At 34.0% G+C, this 18,848-nt stretch overlaps 1 protein-coding gene across 1 annotated transcript in view; it reads right to left on the minus strand.

Moving 5' to 3' along the window:
• Positions 1-18,848, minus strand: part of EEA1 (early endosome antigen 1) — a 164,833-nt gene that overhangs the window by 21,889 nt on the left and 124,096 nt on the right. Inside the window, exons 16-21 of the mRNA XM_025402728.1 lie at positions 17,466-17,579; positions 15,749-15,904; positions 13,484-13,623; positions 6,583-6,913; positions 5,779-5,880; positions 3,071-3,265 (exon numbers count right to left, since the gene is read on the minus strand). Of these exons, the coding sequence (XP_025258513.1) occupies positions 3,071-3,265; positions 5,779-5,880; positions 6,583-6,913; positions 13,484-13,623; positions 15,749-15,904; positions 17,466-17,579 (1,038 nt within the window). The remainder of the gene's footprint in view (positions 1-3,070; positions 3,266-5,778; positions 5,881-6,582; positions 6,914-13,483; positions 13,624-15,748; positions 15,905-17,465; positions 17,580-18,848) is intronic.

Below are 18,848 nucleotides of genomic sequence, written 5' to 3' on the forward strand. Positions count from 1 at the left end.
TCTAGGTTTCTTACTCTTTAATTATTGTTCTGACTCTTAACTAAGCTCTCCATGAAGTCTCAACAATGGCCATAATAGCTCTTTGGGCTCATGTTTGGGCTTTCAATATTTTTCCTCTGACAAACTCATCCATTCATTTTTTAAAAATGATTAAGAGCTTATTTGCTAGAACAGACAAAGTTCTCTTTGAAGAACTCAAATCCATTAGTGAAGAAGTTAAATGGAAAAAAAAAAAAAAAAAAAAAAAAACAGACAAATGCAACAGTTGATAACTGCTCCATTATATAATACGTTTTTCTTTCGCTTACATTTTGCTTTCTCATTAAATTATAAGTTGCTTGAGAGTAAGGGGCCATATCCTATTCATTTTATATGTCCACATTAGATTTTCAACAAAGTTGGTGAGGGATTGTTGACTTAACAGCATACTTTCTTGATTCTAGATCAGTAACTCCCAAATAGTCTTATGCTATATATAAAATGTTTTAAATCATCTTTAGATTACTTACAATACCATTAGGTAACACAGCATTACAATATAAATGCTATGTAAATAGTTGTTTTTACTGTATTTTAAATTTTGGTATTATTTTTAATGCTGTAATATTACTTTTTATTTATATATATGTAGAAAATGTATAAGTGCATTATGACCTTCAATGTGAAAAACTATGTATCTATAGATATCTATTTATATATATAACTCTATAGCTGTAGACATAAAACTACATATCTAGATATAATGTGTGTGTATATATTATGTTTTATATATATATTTAAGTGTGTACACACATACATCTATACCCATTTAAACATTATCCTTGTTTTCCCTACTTCACCATGGGCCAGTGACAATGATAACTTTGTCACGGCCTATTACTACATGGTCTACCCTATACACTGACACTCTCAAGTCACAGTTTGCTATACTTCCATATAATATCCAACAACTGTTTTACTTCTACATTGTATGGGTCACAGTACTAGAAACTTTAAATACATTATCTCAATCTTTACAACAACTCTATGACAACATTAAATTGAGCTCAGAAGGATGAATCATTTCTCTATGACCAGTAAGTTAATGTGTGTCCAAATTTAATAAAATTAAACAAAATTTAAATTCAGATCTGCCTGACTTGAACATCTCTAGATTACTTACAATACCTAACACAACATAAATGCTATATAAATAGTTGTTTTACTGTATTTTAAATTTTGGGTGTTTTGGTTTTGTTTTGTTTTGCTTTTCTGAGACAGAGTCTCACTCTGTTGCCCAAGCTGGAGTGCAGTGGCGTGATCTTGGCTCACTACAAGAGAGCCAAGGCTCCACCTCTGGTGTTCAAGTGAGTCTCCTGCCTCAGCTTTTGGAGTAGCTGGGACTACAGGTGCACACCACCGTGCCCAGCTAATTTTCGTATTTTTAGTTGAGACAAGGTTTCACCATGTTGGCCAGGCTGGTCTCGAACTCCTGACCTTAAGTGATCCACCTACCTCAGCCTCCCAAAGTGCTGGGATTACAGGTGTGAGCCACTGCGCCCAGCCAATTTTGTATTATTCTTTAATGCTGTACTGTTACTTTTTATTGCTTTTCTTCTCCCAAATATTTTCAATTCCAACTGCAGTTACAGAATCTACAGATATGGAGGGTCAACTGTACAGGCGATATATTAATCACAAATCCAAACAAAATATTATTATAACTCATAATTTTTAAATAAGAAAACAGGCTAAAAATACTTGTATTTTTTATTTCATAAGTTACAATGCTGTAAAAATGAAGATTTTGTAAATATTTGGATATAAGGCTAGTATATTTTGAAGAAAATGACCTCAGGATATGAAAGCATACAACCAAGTATGCACTGTGATAATTACATGTTGACTTTTGATTACATATGGTAACACAAACAAAATAATAGACACATTTTTCTACTCTTGGCTGTATTATTAGAGAACTACTATTTTGTAAAGTAGCATAATAATCGTTACAAAAACAGTGGTCAACATAAAATGTGTATTTTTGATTGTTTTAATTTACATACTTTGTACTTTAGTAGTATGACAGCCAACTCTTAATGGCATGATATATTTAGTTTATTCTACATAGTAGGGATTCTACTCTCTTCTCCACAGACCAAATTAACATGGACATACTAACAGTAGAGAAGGAACTCATTTTGTTCAAATATTTCATATTAAGTATAATCCATTTTTACCAACTCTTGGTCTGGACAAGTATTAAAACACTTAAGAATAAAAAACATGCTCAGTAATAAATTAGAATAGGTTTAGAAACGGAAACCATTAAAATATTAAATAATTAAAACTATATGAAGCTTTACACTAGTGAATGTTTTTAAGATATCCCACTTTGTAATTTTTGTTCTCAGCCCTTAATAAGAATGATTTATTTTAAATTCCTTTAAATTTTTTTAATACACTATGAATGTTGCATAAATTATTTCCTTAAGTGTTCGTTATATAGTAGTAGTAGTAGTAGTAGTAGTAGTAGTAGTAGTAGTAGTAGTAGTATTTTGAGACAGAGTTCCTCTGTCACCCAGGCTGAAGTGCAGTGGCGTGGTCTTAGCTCACTGCAACCTCTGCCTGCTGCTCCAGCTTCCCAAGTAGCTGGGATTACAGGAATGCACCACCACGCCCTGCTAATTTTTGTATTTTTAGTAGAGACGGGGTTTCACCATGCTGGCCAGGCTGGTCTTGAACTCCTGACCTCAGGTGATCTGCCTGCCTCAGAATGCTGAGATTACAAGCGTGAGCCACTGCGCCTGGCCAGTTATATATTATTTTTAATAAGGTAGTTTCATGTCTATCAAATGATTAGTACTATAATTTTAAATAACAATTATCTGACAACAGAGTTATAGTGAATGGAAATCCAGACTCAGGTATTTGATAATATAATCAAATGCTTTCATACATTAAACTTAGAAAAAATTTAGCTTATGTAAACTTTTCTATGTTGCAACTCATCTGTCTGTATTAATCATCATACTATTTTCTTAATTGCCAAGTTTTTCTTCCTATAAAAAGTAAACAAATATATCACTACCTTCTGTAAAACAGCAATTTTAAGCTCTCCTTGGAGTGCTTCAATTTGTTTTTTCTTCTGTTCACTTGATTGCTTTAGCTCATTTATGTTCTCCTGAAGTTGTTGCTCTTCTTTTTCCTTTTGTTTTAAAGTATTCTGGGCCTGTATAAGTTGTTCCTGCATTGAATTGAGTTCCAATTTCAACTGATGAGAAGCCTGAAAGAAAAAAAAAAATCTATGTAGCCTTCGTTTGTTCATTCAAAAGACAATTTACTGAGTAACTACTACACTCCAGGCACTACTCTAGGAAGAAACTACTGAGGCTGTTGGCTACAGATAATTAATAAAGATACCTACCCTCCTACTGCTTTCATAACCAACACTATTCACTATTAGGTGACATGCTGGATTAATCTTTATTATTTGTTTAACACTACCTTTCTTTTTAACTTATAATTGTATAGTCACAGCTTGTAAATGATCTAGATTAGTATTCTCTTGTATCACGGAAAATAGGTATGTTAACATCAATGTCTAGATTGTTGGACGTCTATTGTCTTTCAAGAATATTCTCGGCCGGGCGCGGTGGCTCACACCTGTATTCCCAGCACTTTGGGAGGCCAAGGCGGGCGGATCACGAGGTCAGGAGATTGAGACCACCCAGGCTAACACAATGCAACCCGGTCTTTACTAAAAATACAAAAAAATTAGCCAGGCGTGGTGGCAGGCACCTGTAGTCCCAGCTACTCGGGAGGCCGCGGCAGGAGAATGGCGTGAACCCAGAAGGCAGAGCTTGCAGTGAGCCGAGATCATGCCACTGCACTTTAGCCTGGGCAACAGAGCAAGAGACTCCATCTCAAAAAATAATGAAAAAAAAAGAAAAGAAAAGAATATTCTCATATGCTACTAAGCCTGTTGGCCACAGCTGTCACAAAGAATAGCTCTATAGTAACTATGATAAAACCAAAATCACTTTTGACAAAATAAATTTAGTATCTGTCTGATGACATTAAAATTACATTGCACAGGCCAGGTGCTCACGCCTATAATTCCAGCACTTTGGGAGGCCAATGTGGGCAGATTACTTGAGGTCAGGAGCTCGAGACCAGCCTGGGCAACATGGTGAAACCTGTCTCTACTAAAAACACAAAAATTATCCAGGCATGGTGGTGGGCACCTGTAATCCCAGCTATTTGGGAGGCTGAGGCAGGAGAATCGCTTGAACCTAGGAGGTGGAGGTTGCAGTGAGCTGAGATTGCACCACTGAACTCCAGCCTGGGTGACAGAGCGAGACTCTGTTTAAAATAATAATAATAATAATATACTGCAGAATAGTTACCTCATTTAGAGATCTGGGGCATATTTTACTACTATCTTGTTTGTACAATCCACCAGGATATGTTTCTGCTCAAATTCAGACATCATACAGAAGTCACATTGAGGTTCCTCTATCACCAAGGTAAATCACTATTATCTCCCACCCTCCAAACAAAGTCATGTTTTCACATTCTATGCATATTTCACTAAGAATCTAGCATTACATTCGAGCATTTGACCATATCCAAAGTTACCTTTGAAAAAATGTTACTGTTATACATAGACGTCTCAGCTTATCTCCACAATGAATAGCAAAATATTTTTATGCAAAACAGGAGTCAAACAGTATGACAATAAGGATGATATGATATGATATGATAACCAAGGACAAAATAATAACTAGTATGAGCATTTACTGCATTATAGTCAGTGTCCTGAGTACTTTAAAGATATTAACACATTTATTTCTCATAATAACTCTATCACATAGATTCATGTAGACTCTATCATATAGAAACCAGAGCACAGAGGTTAAGTATTTTGTCTAAAAGATGGCAAAATGGCATAGCTAATAAATGGCATAGCCAGAATATAAATTTGGACAATCTTGATTCAGAACTTGGGCATGAAGCAATTATTTGGACAATCTTGATTCAGAACTTGGGCATGAAGCAATTATAATTTTGCTACTTACATGGCTGGCATCTACAACACAAGTCTGCTTTCAATCAACAACTAGAATACAATCACATCAAATACTTGTCAGTACTATGTCTTGCTCCTTTATCAAATCCGATTTTCTAGAAAGTTGCATGCCTGGACTCTAGCAGCTCGCAGGTATGGCTTCAGAGAGTAACAACCATATATTATACCCGTTTGTTTACTCGTTTGCTTGTCTGTTTTTGCTGGAAACAATAGAAGCACTAACTACAGAAAAACATTTTGGTTGTTCTACAACCATTATCAAGTATACATTAGTATGAGTATAAATGTCCATGAATTAAAGAGCCATAAGAGTCCATGAAATAAAGGTCATTTCTATGGAAAGCCTTTTAAGATTTTTTTTCAACCATAAAAATGGTCCTTAACTCTGTAGTTAGCTGACTCAATTTTCTACCTTTATTAATTATATTTCTTTATTTGGACCTTTGATTATAAACTAGCTTAAGTCTTTTTAATAGTAGGTAAAATACAAATAACAGTTTTAAACTATATACATGATTTGTTATATTTCAGAGAAATAAACCTATGACCTAAATATCAATGTGAAAATGTTTATTTTTCTTAAAACTATAAAAAAAATTATCTGTGGAAATGCTACCAAGAACAAACATACTTTATATATTTATTTGAAAATATAAAGACCTCACTATACTTTATACATTTATGTTACAGAAAAAAGAAAATCTTACCTCCTTCTCTTTTTCAAGTGACTTTTTCAGTTCCTTCTGTTCCCTAAGTGTGTCCTCCATCTGCACTTGAAGTTGATGCTTTAATTCTTTGCAAGTTTTCTCCTTAAAAAAAATGAAAACTATATTACATAAAAAATATTTGTAATAACCTTAAGAAGTTTAGTTTATAACCTTAGTAAGAAACACACGAGGAAATAAACTAAAATTATCAATGAGCTGAGACAGGATCATCCATTTCAATGATAAAACTAGGAAAATATTACAGAAATAATGGAGGAGGGACAACAAAACACTAAGGGTTTTGATCATCAACCAAGTCACAATGACATATTTTAAACAATATTAAGATGATATCTTAGAACACTTTAGAAATCACATTTTATGTCACATAATTCATTATAATTAACTTGCCACACTACTTTTACAGCAATGGGCTTCAAGAAAATGGAAGCAAGAAAACTTAGAAAACAATAAATTAAAAAGTGATCACAATAGGAAAAGTGTACAGATAGAAAATGTTTTCACCAAACAGAAAGGAACATAACACACATGAGAAAGACTGTGATATTCAACTGAAAATATTCTTGGCCTTCAGAAAATGGTGTGCTCGCAGGTGCATACACACCCACATTATTATCTTGGGCTTCTTCTCAGGTTAAGCAATCCCAATTTATTTCCTCATAAGAACTGCTTTAAATTATTTAAATGTGGAAAGAAGAGCAAACTGTGAATTAAGCAGAAAAATCAGTACATTTTAAATAAAATAATCACTTCTACTTAAGAAAGTAAATGTAAACTACTAACCAAGTCTAATATAGCGGCTTTTCCTTTCTGATTCTCCTTTTCAAATTCACTTTTGGAGTGTTTCAAAGAATCAGAAACTTTTGATAGTTTCTCCTTTACTGTAGAAAGCTCTGTCATTAAAGCTTCTTTCTCCATTTTCACTTTTTGTAGTTCTGTTACTGTTGTTTGAATTCTGTTATTCAATTCCTCGTGCTGAATCTTTGCTTCTTGACTTAAAGTTTCAAGTTCTTGTTTCAGGACTTTTTTTTCTTCCTCTTGCTTGGTAAGCTTTTGCTTGATATTTTCAAGGGCTTCAGATTTTTTCTGTAGATCCAATCTTGTACTGGATACTCTAAATATTTTTTAAAAACTTTTTAAATAACACATAATTTACTATTTCTAATTTACCATTCAAAATTAATCATAAACAATTACTGAGTTCTGAAACTTTTTTTGTATAGTTCACAAGTAAAATCTAATTTCATAAAATCATACCACTGAAAAATACTTTAGAACATCTCATTTGATCATTTAACAGATGTAGATTATTTTTCCCAAGTCATATAAGTTAGTAGTGAAGACAAAACTATCTAAGCTTCCTGACTTAATGCATTTTTGTCCACTACAACTAATTCCCAGGGAAAAAACTATGTATCACAGACCCTTTAGTCTATAACATCCAGAAACGTTTTTCCATAAAGAATCTATTTATTATGTTAGTTCTCAACACAGAGAGAACTTTGTCTCTTTCCTTGAAAACATGAAACACATTATGTGTGACAGTTCCTAAACTTCAAAATATTTATGGTTAACCTAGAAAAAAATAAAAGTAAAAAAATAAAAGAAATATGTTATTTACAATATAGAGGGAAGACAAATGATTTACTTTAACCCTAGAACCTAGCAGATTATACAAAGGATTTGTTATCATTTGTTCCTTAATATAGGTCTCTTATACACGAATGAAAAAAGCAACAAGAATGAAGAAATAAAGTTATAGCTTTAGAAAGCTATAGACTTTTATTGTTTTCATAAAAGAAACTATGCAAATTATACAGCAAAACCCCCGATACACTATAAATAACAGCCATTTTTAAAGTCAAAACCAGATGCTAAGTAACAGCATTTCTAGAATGCACACTAGTTCCAATGTAATCAGAATAAATTTAAAACCAATAAAAATAATTCAACAATATGTTAAAGGGAGGTTGTTAAAAGATGTACTAATAAAGTATTTGAAATTGTGTATTAATACAATATCAAAACTGTATTTATACCTCGAAATCTGATTTTTTAGTTCTAGAAACACACTTTTACCTCCTTAAAAATAGCTAGAAAAGATGTTAAAGCTTAATAGGTTCACAAGATACTATGCCTCCCTGATTTTTAAAGATCCAAATGGAAAAGTCATTACACTAATATTATTTTACCATTTTAATGTAGTTAAAATCCCTGTCAAGCAACCCTAAAATTAAGACTCAGTATATTTATTTATATGCTGCTTAACTTTTTCAAAATTAATTACAAAATCATAAGATTATGTGAAACAAAGAAAGCAAAACAGAAATAGAGGCTTACATAGTCACTGTGAAACTTCTTGTTTGTTTTTTTTTAAGTAACTCAAAGAAGAAATACATGAGTCCACAATCATAGTTGGAAATTATAATATCTCTTTCTTAGAAACTGATAGAACAACCAGAGGAACAAATTGGCAAGAATATAGACAATAAGAATAGCACCGTAACTGTTATTTATAGGCCACTCCACCTAATAACACAGAGTACATATATGTGCACATGGAAAATTAATTATGATAAGCCATATGCTGGGCCTTAAATAAGACTTATTTTCAAAAGTTTGAATTTTACCAAGAATGTTCCCTGACCAGAATAGAATTAAATTAGAAATTAGGGCCGGGTGCAGTGGCTCATGCCTGTAATGCCAACACTGTGGGAGGCCAAGGCGGGTGGATTACAAGGTCAGAAGATCGAGACCATCCTGGCTAACACAGTGAAACCCCATCTCTACTAAAAATACAAAAATTAGCAGGGCATAATGGCAGGCGCCTGTAATCCCAGCTACTCGGGAGGCTGAAGCAGGAGAATCGCTTGAATCTGGGTGGCAGAGGTTGCAGTGAGCCGAGATCATGCCACTGCACTCCAGCCTGAGCATAGAGTGAGACTCCGTTTCAAAAAAAAAAAAAAAAAATTAGTAACAATAATATATCTAGGAGAGCCTCAATATTTGGAAAGTAAACATACTTATAACCTACACATTAAAGAAGAAATCACAAAGGAAATCAGAAAATACACTAAACTGCAGAGGAATGAAAATACATTGTAAGATGGGAGGGAAACATTGGATGTACAAATTTAAGTGGGCTCTCAAAAAGGGAAGCCCTGTATCTTCTTACTTGGGCTGAGCCCTGGGCTCATGGGTGGGGTTTAGTCAAAGTCTTAATATGTTTATCTGATATAAGAGCAGAAGGGACCCCAGCCCTCCTTGCCTAAGTAGTACTCCAGAAATGTAAGACCTAAGAGGAGAAATGTATGTACAAAGTACATAGACAAGAAAGATCTTAGTTTTAAAGGTTTTCCTACCCCAATAGGATATGGGAGCCCTGTAAGTGAATTCTGAACCATGAGATTAGAACATAGAATGAAAATGGGTCCACTTCCATTGGGTCCATTGGAAACAGAAAGAACCAGTGGGCCTGCAGGGTTTTTGAGGAAGAGAACAAAAGCTATCTCAAAGATGATCTTCATGGACTGATGACTGTATTCTAGAGATAATGACGAACCATTTGGTTGGTAATGTAATGGATCAGATATGCTTCTCAAATACCTAGGCACTGGAAACTACAGTGAGGAGGAATGCCACCCCAGAGGCACAAGATGTGCTTCTATAACCTCTGATTCAAAGTATCAGGACCCAATTTACTACATATGAAAATGAGAATATTTTCACCATCTTATCCCCAAACAAGGATGAACACCATGAAAGTATGAAACAACTTAATCATCAACTCTGATGTGTTTTATTTCATCTTTCTGAAGAGGACTTTTCTCAGGTTCTTAGTCTCTACCTTTACTACTGGAACAGTCAAGAGTCCTCATCCCCTTGACACAAGTCAAGTCCATCAACTCAGTCAGAGTAGGTGATTTGGTGTTTAAAGACAAAATGTAATCAAATGTAACCAGTCATATGAAGACATTCAAATGAATTGGGTGGAACTGATTGTCATCCATCAAAATAACGGTGAGTGATGTGTTCACTGAAGATCTCATCATGGCAGGACCCAAGTTCAGCATCAACATCAAGGGTAAGCTGGGCAAGAGACTAATTCTACCTTGGGAGTGAAGGAATGATGCTGCAGCTAAGCACTTTTGTGGCTATATATGTTCAGAAGCACACACCCATTCTGCCACTAGAGATACTTGAAATTTCATATACCAATAAATCTTATAGGTCCCAATATCTTCTAAACCAATCCACCCTTACATTCAGAGGAGCCATGAATTCACTGAGCACTTTAGTGCAAATTATAAAAGATACCCTCCTTCAAGATAATTTATTCCATCTGTGGCAAAACTGTCATAATACACTGATGTTATTAGAATAAGGCTACATACTACCATCTGCAGAAATCTTACATCTAGCATTGACAAGTGAAAAGCGGGTAACTGAAAAAAAGAAACAGATACTACAAAATGTAGACAGACACAGAGAAGCTTTCACATTCAAAAGCTATTAAAAAAAAAAAGCAAAGTAAACACTAAGGTCTAAAGATGGAAACAATAAAGAGGAGAAATAAATAAGATAGAAAATTTACAAAATTAAATCAAAAGTTTTTTACAAAAGTCTGATAAAACTGATAAATCTCTAATTGATTTTTAAAAAGACAAATTACCACTATTAAGAATAAAGGAGGAACACTACTACAGATCCTAACAGACCTCAAAAATATAATATTATCAACAATTGCCAATGAATTTGAAGTTTAGAGGAAATGAACACATTTCTGAAAGACACAATTTACCAAAACTGACTCAAGAAAAAAAATCAGGAAATTAGAATAGCTCTATATCTATTAAATGAATTGAAACCCAAATGAAACAACCCAGAAAGAGAACTCTAAGCCTAGCCAGTTCACTAGTGAATTTCATCAAACATTTAAGAAAAAAATAATATCCATCTCATACAAACTATTTCAGAAAGGAGAAGAAGAGGAAATACTTCTCAATTCCTTTTTAAGGCCAGGATAACTCTGATATCAAAACCTGACAATGATATTAAAAGAATACTACAGACCAATATCCCTCATAAATATATGAAAAAATTTTAACAAAGTATTATCAAATCAAAAACAGCAATACATAAAAAGGTAACACAGCACAGTCAAGTTAATTTATTACAGGAAAGCAAGGCTGGTTTAATAGTAAATCAACGAATGTAACTGCCTATATTAACAGAATAAAAGAGAAAATCCATATGATCATATCAACAGATACAGAAAAAAAAGGTGATAAAATTCAATCCAAGCACAATAATTCTTTCTTTCGTAATCTTTTTTTTTTTTTTTTGAGATGGAGTCTCACTCTGTTGCCCAGGCTGGAGTGCAGTGGCATGATCTTGGCTCACTGAAACCTCTGCCTCCTGGGTTCAAGCAATTCTAGTGCCTCAACCTCCCGAGCAGCTGAGATTACAGGCATGTGCCACCACTCCCAGCTGATTTTTGTATTTTTAGTAGAGACAGGGTTTTGCCATGTTGGCCAGGCTGGTCTCGAATTCCTGACTTCAGATGATCTGCCTGCCTTGGCCTCCCAAAGTTCTGGGATTACAGGCATAAACCAAAAGGCCGATAATTTTTTTTTTAATATATAAAAGTTATCAAAGGTAATGTCTTCAATCTGATAAAAGGAATCTCAGTAAAACCTACAGCTAACCTCAAACTTAATGATGAAACATTTAATATTTCCTGCCTAAGATTAGAAATAATGCAAAGATGTTTGCCATTACTATTTACATTCAAAATGTTACCGGATGCCCTAGCCAGCAAGAAAAAAGATATAAAAGGCCTATAGGTTGGAAAGGAAGTAGTAAATTTGTCTCTATTCAGAGATAACATGAATGTCTAGTTAGAAAACGTCAAGAACTCTACAAACAACTACTAAAACTAAAAAGTAAATTGAGCAAGGTTAAAGGGCAGAAAAGTCAATATATATTTAAAAATTGCATTTTTATACTAGTCGTAAGTGGAAAATTAAATTTAAAAAACAATTACATTTACAATAGCATTAAAAAATACTCAGGAATAAATTTAACAAAAGATGTACAAGGCCGGGTGCGGTGGCTCATGCCTGTAATCCCAGCACTTTGGGAGGCCGAGGTGGGCGGATCACGAGGTCAGGAGATCAAGACCATCCTGGCTAACACGGTGAAATCCCGTCTCTACCAAAAATACAAAAAATTAGCCGGGTGTGGTGGTGGGCGCCTGTAGTCCCAGCTACTCAGGAGGCTGAGGCAGGAGAATGGCATGAACCCAGGAGGCGGAGCTTGCAGTGAGCCGAGATCGCCTCACTGCACTCCAGTCTGGGTGACAGAGTGAGACTCCGCCTCAAAAAAAAAAAAAAAAGATGTACAAGATGTCTATGTTAAAAATAGTAAAATACTGCTCAGAGAAATTAAAGAAGGCCCAAGTAGATAGAGATGTATGTTTGTGTATTAGAAGACTCAGTGTTGTTAAGATGTTACTTCTCCCCAAATTGATTTATAGCTTCAAGGCAATTCTAATCAAAATCCAACAGTTTTATTTGTAGACATGGACATGTTAATACAAAAATGTATATAGAAAAGCAATGAACTTACAGGAGTCAAGACAATCTTGAAAAATAATAAAGGTGAAGGATTAGTACTTAATATCATAAAGCTACCATCTTATGGTATATTACAAATATCTTATGGTTTCTTTTGTGTGTTATGCCACACCAACTTAGCTACATTTATAACTTTCAATATCATAATTATATGATATTAGGTACTATGATATTAGGTACCAACACCATGATACTGGTGTCAGGATACCATGTAGACACATAGACTGTAGTTGTCTACAGGAAAAGGATAAGAAAGGTATTGACTAGAAGGGCAAGTGAGAAAGCTCCTGGAGTGATGACAATGTCCTATATGGGGTTGTGGCTAGATGCATAGATACACAGAATATACACTTATTAAAACTCAAAGTACATACGTAAAATCTGTGCATTTAACTATGTGTGAATTTTGCACCAATAATAAAAACAAGAAGGCACACTGGTTTTTGTATTTCCTTTGTCTTCATAAACATAGACAATCTGTCAAAATGCATCAAAATGCTGAGGTCATTTTTTTTTTTTTTTTTTTTTTTTGAGATAGAGTATCGCTTTGTCGCCCAGGCTGGAGTGCAGTGGTGTGACAGCCACAACCTCCCGAGCTCAAGCAATCTTGCTATGCTACCCAGGCTGAGAAGATCACTTCTTTTAAGAAAGAATCCATTCCCTATTTGGTATAACTAGAAGTCTAACTACTTTTGGATAACACATAAATATCCCCGAATTTTTTAATTTTACAGTAATTTACTCAAATTTGTGAACAACTCAAAATAAGGTTTATGCCAGAGAAACGAGCACCATATCATTGTTGAAAAGAGACTGGATGATCCAAATTTTATAAAACTAAGTTTTCAGTCCTTTCTAGTGAAGTTTAACCATATTATGATGGCATTATTTTTTCATTCACATTAACATCAGTTTATAAAATCAACACAAAATAAATATTTAATAAATCTTTAAGCACGATGATAGCAAAATTCAAATCTGAAGGAAATTTTAATACTAGTTTAAAATCTTTTCCCTTAATTTGTAAGTAAAGTGGTTTAGCTTACATTTCTTTCTCCATTTCAAGTTGTTTACTCAATTCTGTGGCTCTAAGCTCTAAATCTGTGTTCAGCTGTCTTTGCTGTTGTAGATCTTGCAAAGCCTGCTCCTTGCTTGCTTTAACTTCGAGACTATCAGCTTCCAGTTTCTATGAAAGAAATATGGTATGGCAGCCATTTTAATATTAGTAATTATCAATCCATTATTAAATATTATAACATTTGTTTACATTCAAACAGGTATGACACACAAAAAAACATAAAATATTTATTATAATAAAAAACATATTCTGAAACCATTACTAAGGGTGTTATTTATTTTAAAATCTTTCAGAAGATCCAGCAGAAAGCTTTATACATGATAGACAGCCACTAAGTGTTAATGTTTAAAATTAATTCTTGGCCAGGTACGGTGGCTCACACCTGTAATCCCAGCACCTTGGGAGGCAGAGGCAGGCAGATTACTTGAGGCCAGAAGTTCGAGACCAGCCTGGCCAACATGATGAAACCCTGTCTCTACTAAAAAAAAAAAACAAAAAAACCCCACAAAAATTAGCCAGGCGTGGTGGACCGTGCCTGTAGTCCCAGCTACTCAAGAGGCTGAGGCAAGAGAACGGCTTGAACCCGGGAGGCAGAGGTTGCAGTGAGCTGAGATCGCACCACTGCACTCCAGCCTGGGCAACAGAATAAGACTCCATCTCTAAAAAAAAAAAGTTAATTCTGAATAAAACAACTTAAAAGAAACATAGAAACATAAATAGTTATTACCTCAGTAAAAGTTATTAACTCAAGTATGAAAAAATAAGTTAATAGGTTTACTAATGTACTCACTTAAAACATATTATCTTTTATAGTCACAGTTAAAAACACTGATGTAATTACAAGATATTTAAAACTAAAATGAAGTTCTGATGTACTCCTTCTCATTAACACCTACTGATCCTAAATATAAAGCCAATTAAGTTCCTGATTTTGTTTCTTTAATCTCTTGGACTAGATGACATTGTTCTTCAGAATATAGTTTGCATCTCACATGTATACATTTAATTATGTATGTGGTTTTACAAATTTACAAAATCAAACTGTTAAACAGAAGCTTGAAAAGCTTTACACAATGTATTTCCTTGCAGTGGTAGTGATTTTGCACACTAAATATTTTATAAACTGATTAGTACCTGTAGCCCTTACCATTGACCTACACTGAAAATATTCATTAAATAAAAGATATTTGATGTAGCTAAATTAATTCTACATGTCTATATAAAAAATATAAAATACTCCCTAAAATGATAATTATGAAGTGTTAGAGCTGATAATCACAATAAAAACTCAGTTCTAAATAACCACTGTTTTTAATAGGTACCCAAACAGAATATTCATTAGACACTTAGCAGTAAAATAATACTTCTATTATTTTTAACCACGCCTAAAGTACTTTGCCTTTGCTATTATCATTTGCCATAAAGAAAAAAAGGAACCTTTAAAATTGTAAATGTAATTATTCCCCCTTACCATATTGGTATGTATGTACATGTATACATTTCATGACTCTAAAATCATACACACATGCTTCAGCGGGTTGTGGAAGTGTAAGTTACATATATAGAGTAACTTGAGAAGTTTTTGTTTAACTGATAGTAGTTCAAATTTTTTAAATTTATTTTTCATTTTTTTATTTTTAGCCAAAGGCAGTTAAGCAGCAAGTGGTTCTAATTTAAAGGACACAAAAACTCAGGTCAAATCCTTCTGAGATGTCTAATCATCTTATCTCTTCAGTAAATCAACACATTCACTTGGCGTTGTGTTAAAGTAAGATGCAGTTTACTATAGTCTCAATGTGTTACTAAGTTAGGAGCAAAGTCCAAAGGGTATAAAGTTCTAAAAAGGAAAAAGTCTACCATATCTGAAATGTGATATTGGAGTAAGTTGGTAAGAGATGGAAGAATGAAGGAATAGAAAAGACGACAAAAAATTGGTAAGTTCCTTGTAATTGTAGAGTAGATCTCTGGTTAGCTGTCTTTAGAAAAAGTAACACATTACAATGGAATCAGTATGTAAGCTGACTGCCATTTATAAAAGATGCTCATTAAAGAAGAAATTAAAAATAAAGATATAATTCAAAATTAAGACATGAAAAATTACAAGTAATTTAAAAAAATTTTATACCACAACTTCACCTTTGTTAATTAAAAATCTTTGATTCCATGTAGGTCATGAGATTCCATTGCTACTGAAGTAGAAAATGTAACTAAATTCAACTTCTTTTATACAAACCTTAATTTGACCTTCTAGCTCTTCAGTTTTCTGTTCTAAAGAGAGGTGTTTCTCTTTATATTCTTTAAGATGACTTTCCAGCTGACTGCAATGTTCTTGCTTGTCTTGTAACTTTGCAGTGACCTGATCCAACTGAGTAGTAATCTTATTTAACTCCTTTAGAAAAGTACAATTGAAGAAAACTTTGGTAAGGTTTACTATATCATAGTGGCCAAATGTTCAAAGTAAAATTGAAAACTCTAATTTTATTTGGAGTAAGAGCTCAGATAAGTCCAATGATATATCAGAGGCTAGACTTACCTACCAGTGTAAACGACATGAACTCAATTCTTGCGTAGTCTGAGATCCTAAGTTTATATGTATAACAGTTTAATAACTTTCCAGTGTTTATTTAGGAAGAATCATTTTAGAAGCCAAAACAGAATATTAGCCAGGCTAATAATAAAGTAACACTTTTATATTACAATTAAATATTTTCAATGTTCAAGACACCATTTTTAAAAACTATTTTTAAAAAAATTACAGTGATTACATCTATGATGCTTTTCAATTCATTTGGAATATTCAGTTGCACAAAAAAAATAAATAAATAAATAAAAATTACTAGTAAATCGACTATGTACCAAAAGTAGGACATATACCAAATTTAACAGCAAACATTCCATTCAAATGGGTTTTCGGTAAAGGGTAAATATAGAAAACCGTTTTGTTCTGTTTTTTAACTTGATATACTTCTGTATTGTTTTTTAAAAAATGGACCAATAAAGCCGGGTGCGGTGGCTCACCCCTATAATACCAGCACTTCGGGAGGCCAAGGTGGGTGGATCACCTGAGGTCGGAGTTCGAGACCAGCCTGACCAACATGGTGAAACTCTGTCTCTACTAAAAATACAAAATTAGTCAGGCACAGTGGCACATGCCTGTAATCCCAACTACTTGGGAGGCTGAGGCAGGAGAATTGCTTGAATCCGGGAGGTGGAGGTTGCAGTGAGCCAAGATTACTGCATTGCACTCCAGCCTGGGCAGCAAGAGCAAAACTCTATCTCAAAAGAAAAGAAAAAAACCAGAAAGACCAATCACTAATATTACTCTCTGAATAGCAAGTAAAATTTAAAAATTTCTACCGGTAAAAGCTAAGAAAAATCTACCAGCAACATTCACCTTGACCCTGAAGTAGGATGCTTCTATTCTACCAGAGTACTGCTTCTGTATTCCCTCCAGCTCCTTACTTCCTCCTATTCCCAAGAAACGAGTAACTCTTATAACTGAGGTAGAATATATAGTGTTCCTTTTCCCACTTCCAAGTGGCAAGTACATTTGGGTTATGGTCCAGTCTACCTACTAAAAGCAAATGTGGAGGTCTGCCCCTTCCAACCACCAACACTTGAAGGGATGAGGCAACAATTCAAAAGTTAGGAGTAAATAGTACTGCTCTACACCAAGGTCTAGGCTAGGGGAGAAGGACAGTATTAGGAAACCAACCACAGCTGCACACTAGTAGAGCTTTATCAAAAACAAAGCTGTTATTTTTATCTCCATCTATGTGACCCTCACCTTTACTACTCAACTGGTTCTGAACTCATGGAGAAATTAAGGGGGATAAGCAAGTCTATCACAAGATTATACAAAACTGGGTATCGTCTTTACATGTTTGCAATTTGTTTATCTACCAAAGCACTAGGTGATAGAAAGTATGAAATTGCATCTGTTTCCCTACCTGCTGTTTATCTTGTAATGCATTTTGAGCTGTGTCCAAATGATTCTGAAGATCAGCTCTTTGGGCAGTTTTTGCTGCTTCTGCTGATAGCAACAGTTCAGTTTTGGCTTTAATCTGTAACAAAATTTATAAATTATTTAATTTATATTTAGTTCTTGATTTCCTCTTGCTTGAATGCACACTGCTTTTGTGACTAAACAAACTATTTAAAAATTAAGTCATTCACAGAAACAAATGGATTTATATATTGAAAAATATGCATGTGAAAAATTCCCAAAATAGGAATGACAGGGGAGAAGCCTCCTAATAATGCTGGATAAACAATAAAAAGATAACCTTATATGATTCCAAAACACTTCAGTATTCCTTTGCTAAGAAACAAAAGGTACACTTTTTTTCCAGGAAAACGCCACTGTGTTTTTCAGAAGTGAATATCTGAAAGTCTACCACTATTATGATAAAGTAAATAACCATGCCCCCAAGAATGATGACTCCAAAGATAATCAAGAATTACAGAATTTAAGGACTCAGCCAGACAACTGGCACGTTGTAAAATTCAGTATTCCCTGATAACTTCTCACTTAAAGGGTTTTATTTCTGATGCTCAGTCAAAATATTAAACATTAAAAATTCAAGGCTGCCGATAAAATCAAACAAGCAAAAAGATCTATCTTGTTATCAAAAGTAACACTTTTAAGTGTTGAATACCTTTAGTACAACTCACCTCAAATACGAAAAGCAAAAAATAGGGCAGGAGCGGTAGCTCACATCTGTAATCCCAGCACTTTGGGAGGCCAAGGCAGGCAGATCACTAGGTCAAGTGATCGAGAACATCCTGGCCAACATGGTGAAACCCCGTCTCTGCTAAAAATACAAAAATTAGCTGGGCATGGTGGCACGCACCTGTAGTCCCAGCTACTCGGGAGGCTGAGGCAGGAGAATCGCTTTCACCTGGAAGGTGGAGGTTGCAGTAAGCTGAGATCACGCCACTGCACTCCAGCCCGGCAACAGAGCAAGACTCTGTCTCAGAAATAAAAAAAGAAAGAAAAGCAAAAAATAAAATATATATGTAAAAACATATATTTAAAATTAACATATTTTGAGAAAAGAGTAAAAATTGGGGGAGCATTCTTTTAGCTGGTTGACGAGAGGATCAATGAACATAAGAAATCCAAGATTTACATTGTATGGATACTTACAAGCTGAAGGAAAAATTCAAATTTTTTCTCAATATCGAAATAATTTTCACAGAAATAATAGTTACATCAAGGTGTATACATCTACATTGATTTAAAGGTGAAAACCAAAGAAATCTTCCCTTTAAACAATACATAGTAAATCTATACTGATGAATATATAGCACGGACTACAAATATATTTTTG

The sequence above is a fragment of the Theropithecus gelada genome, chromosome 11, assembly GCF_003255815.1.
Source record: "Theropithecus gelada isolate Dixy chromosome 11, Tgel_1.0, whole genome shotgun sequence".
In the NCBI taxonomy this organism is placed as follows: domain Eukaryota; kingdom Metazoa; phylum Chordata; class Mammalia; order Primates; family Cercopithecidae; genus Theropithecus; species Theropithecus gelada.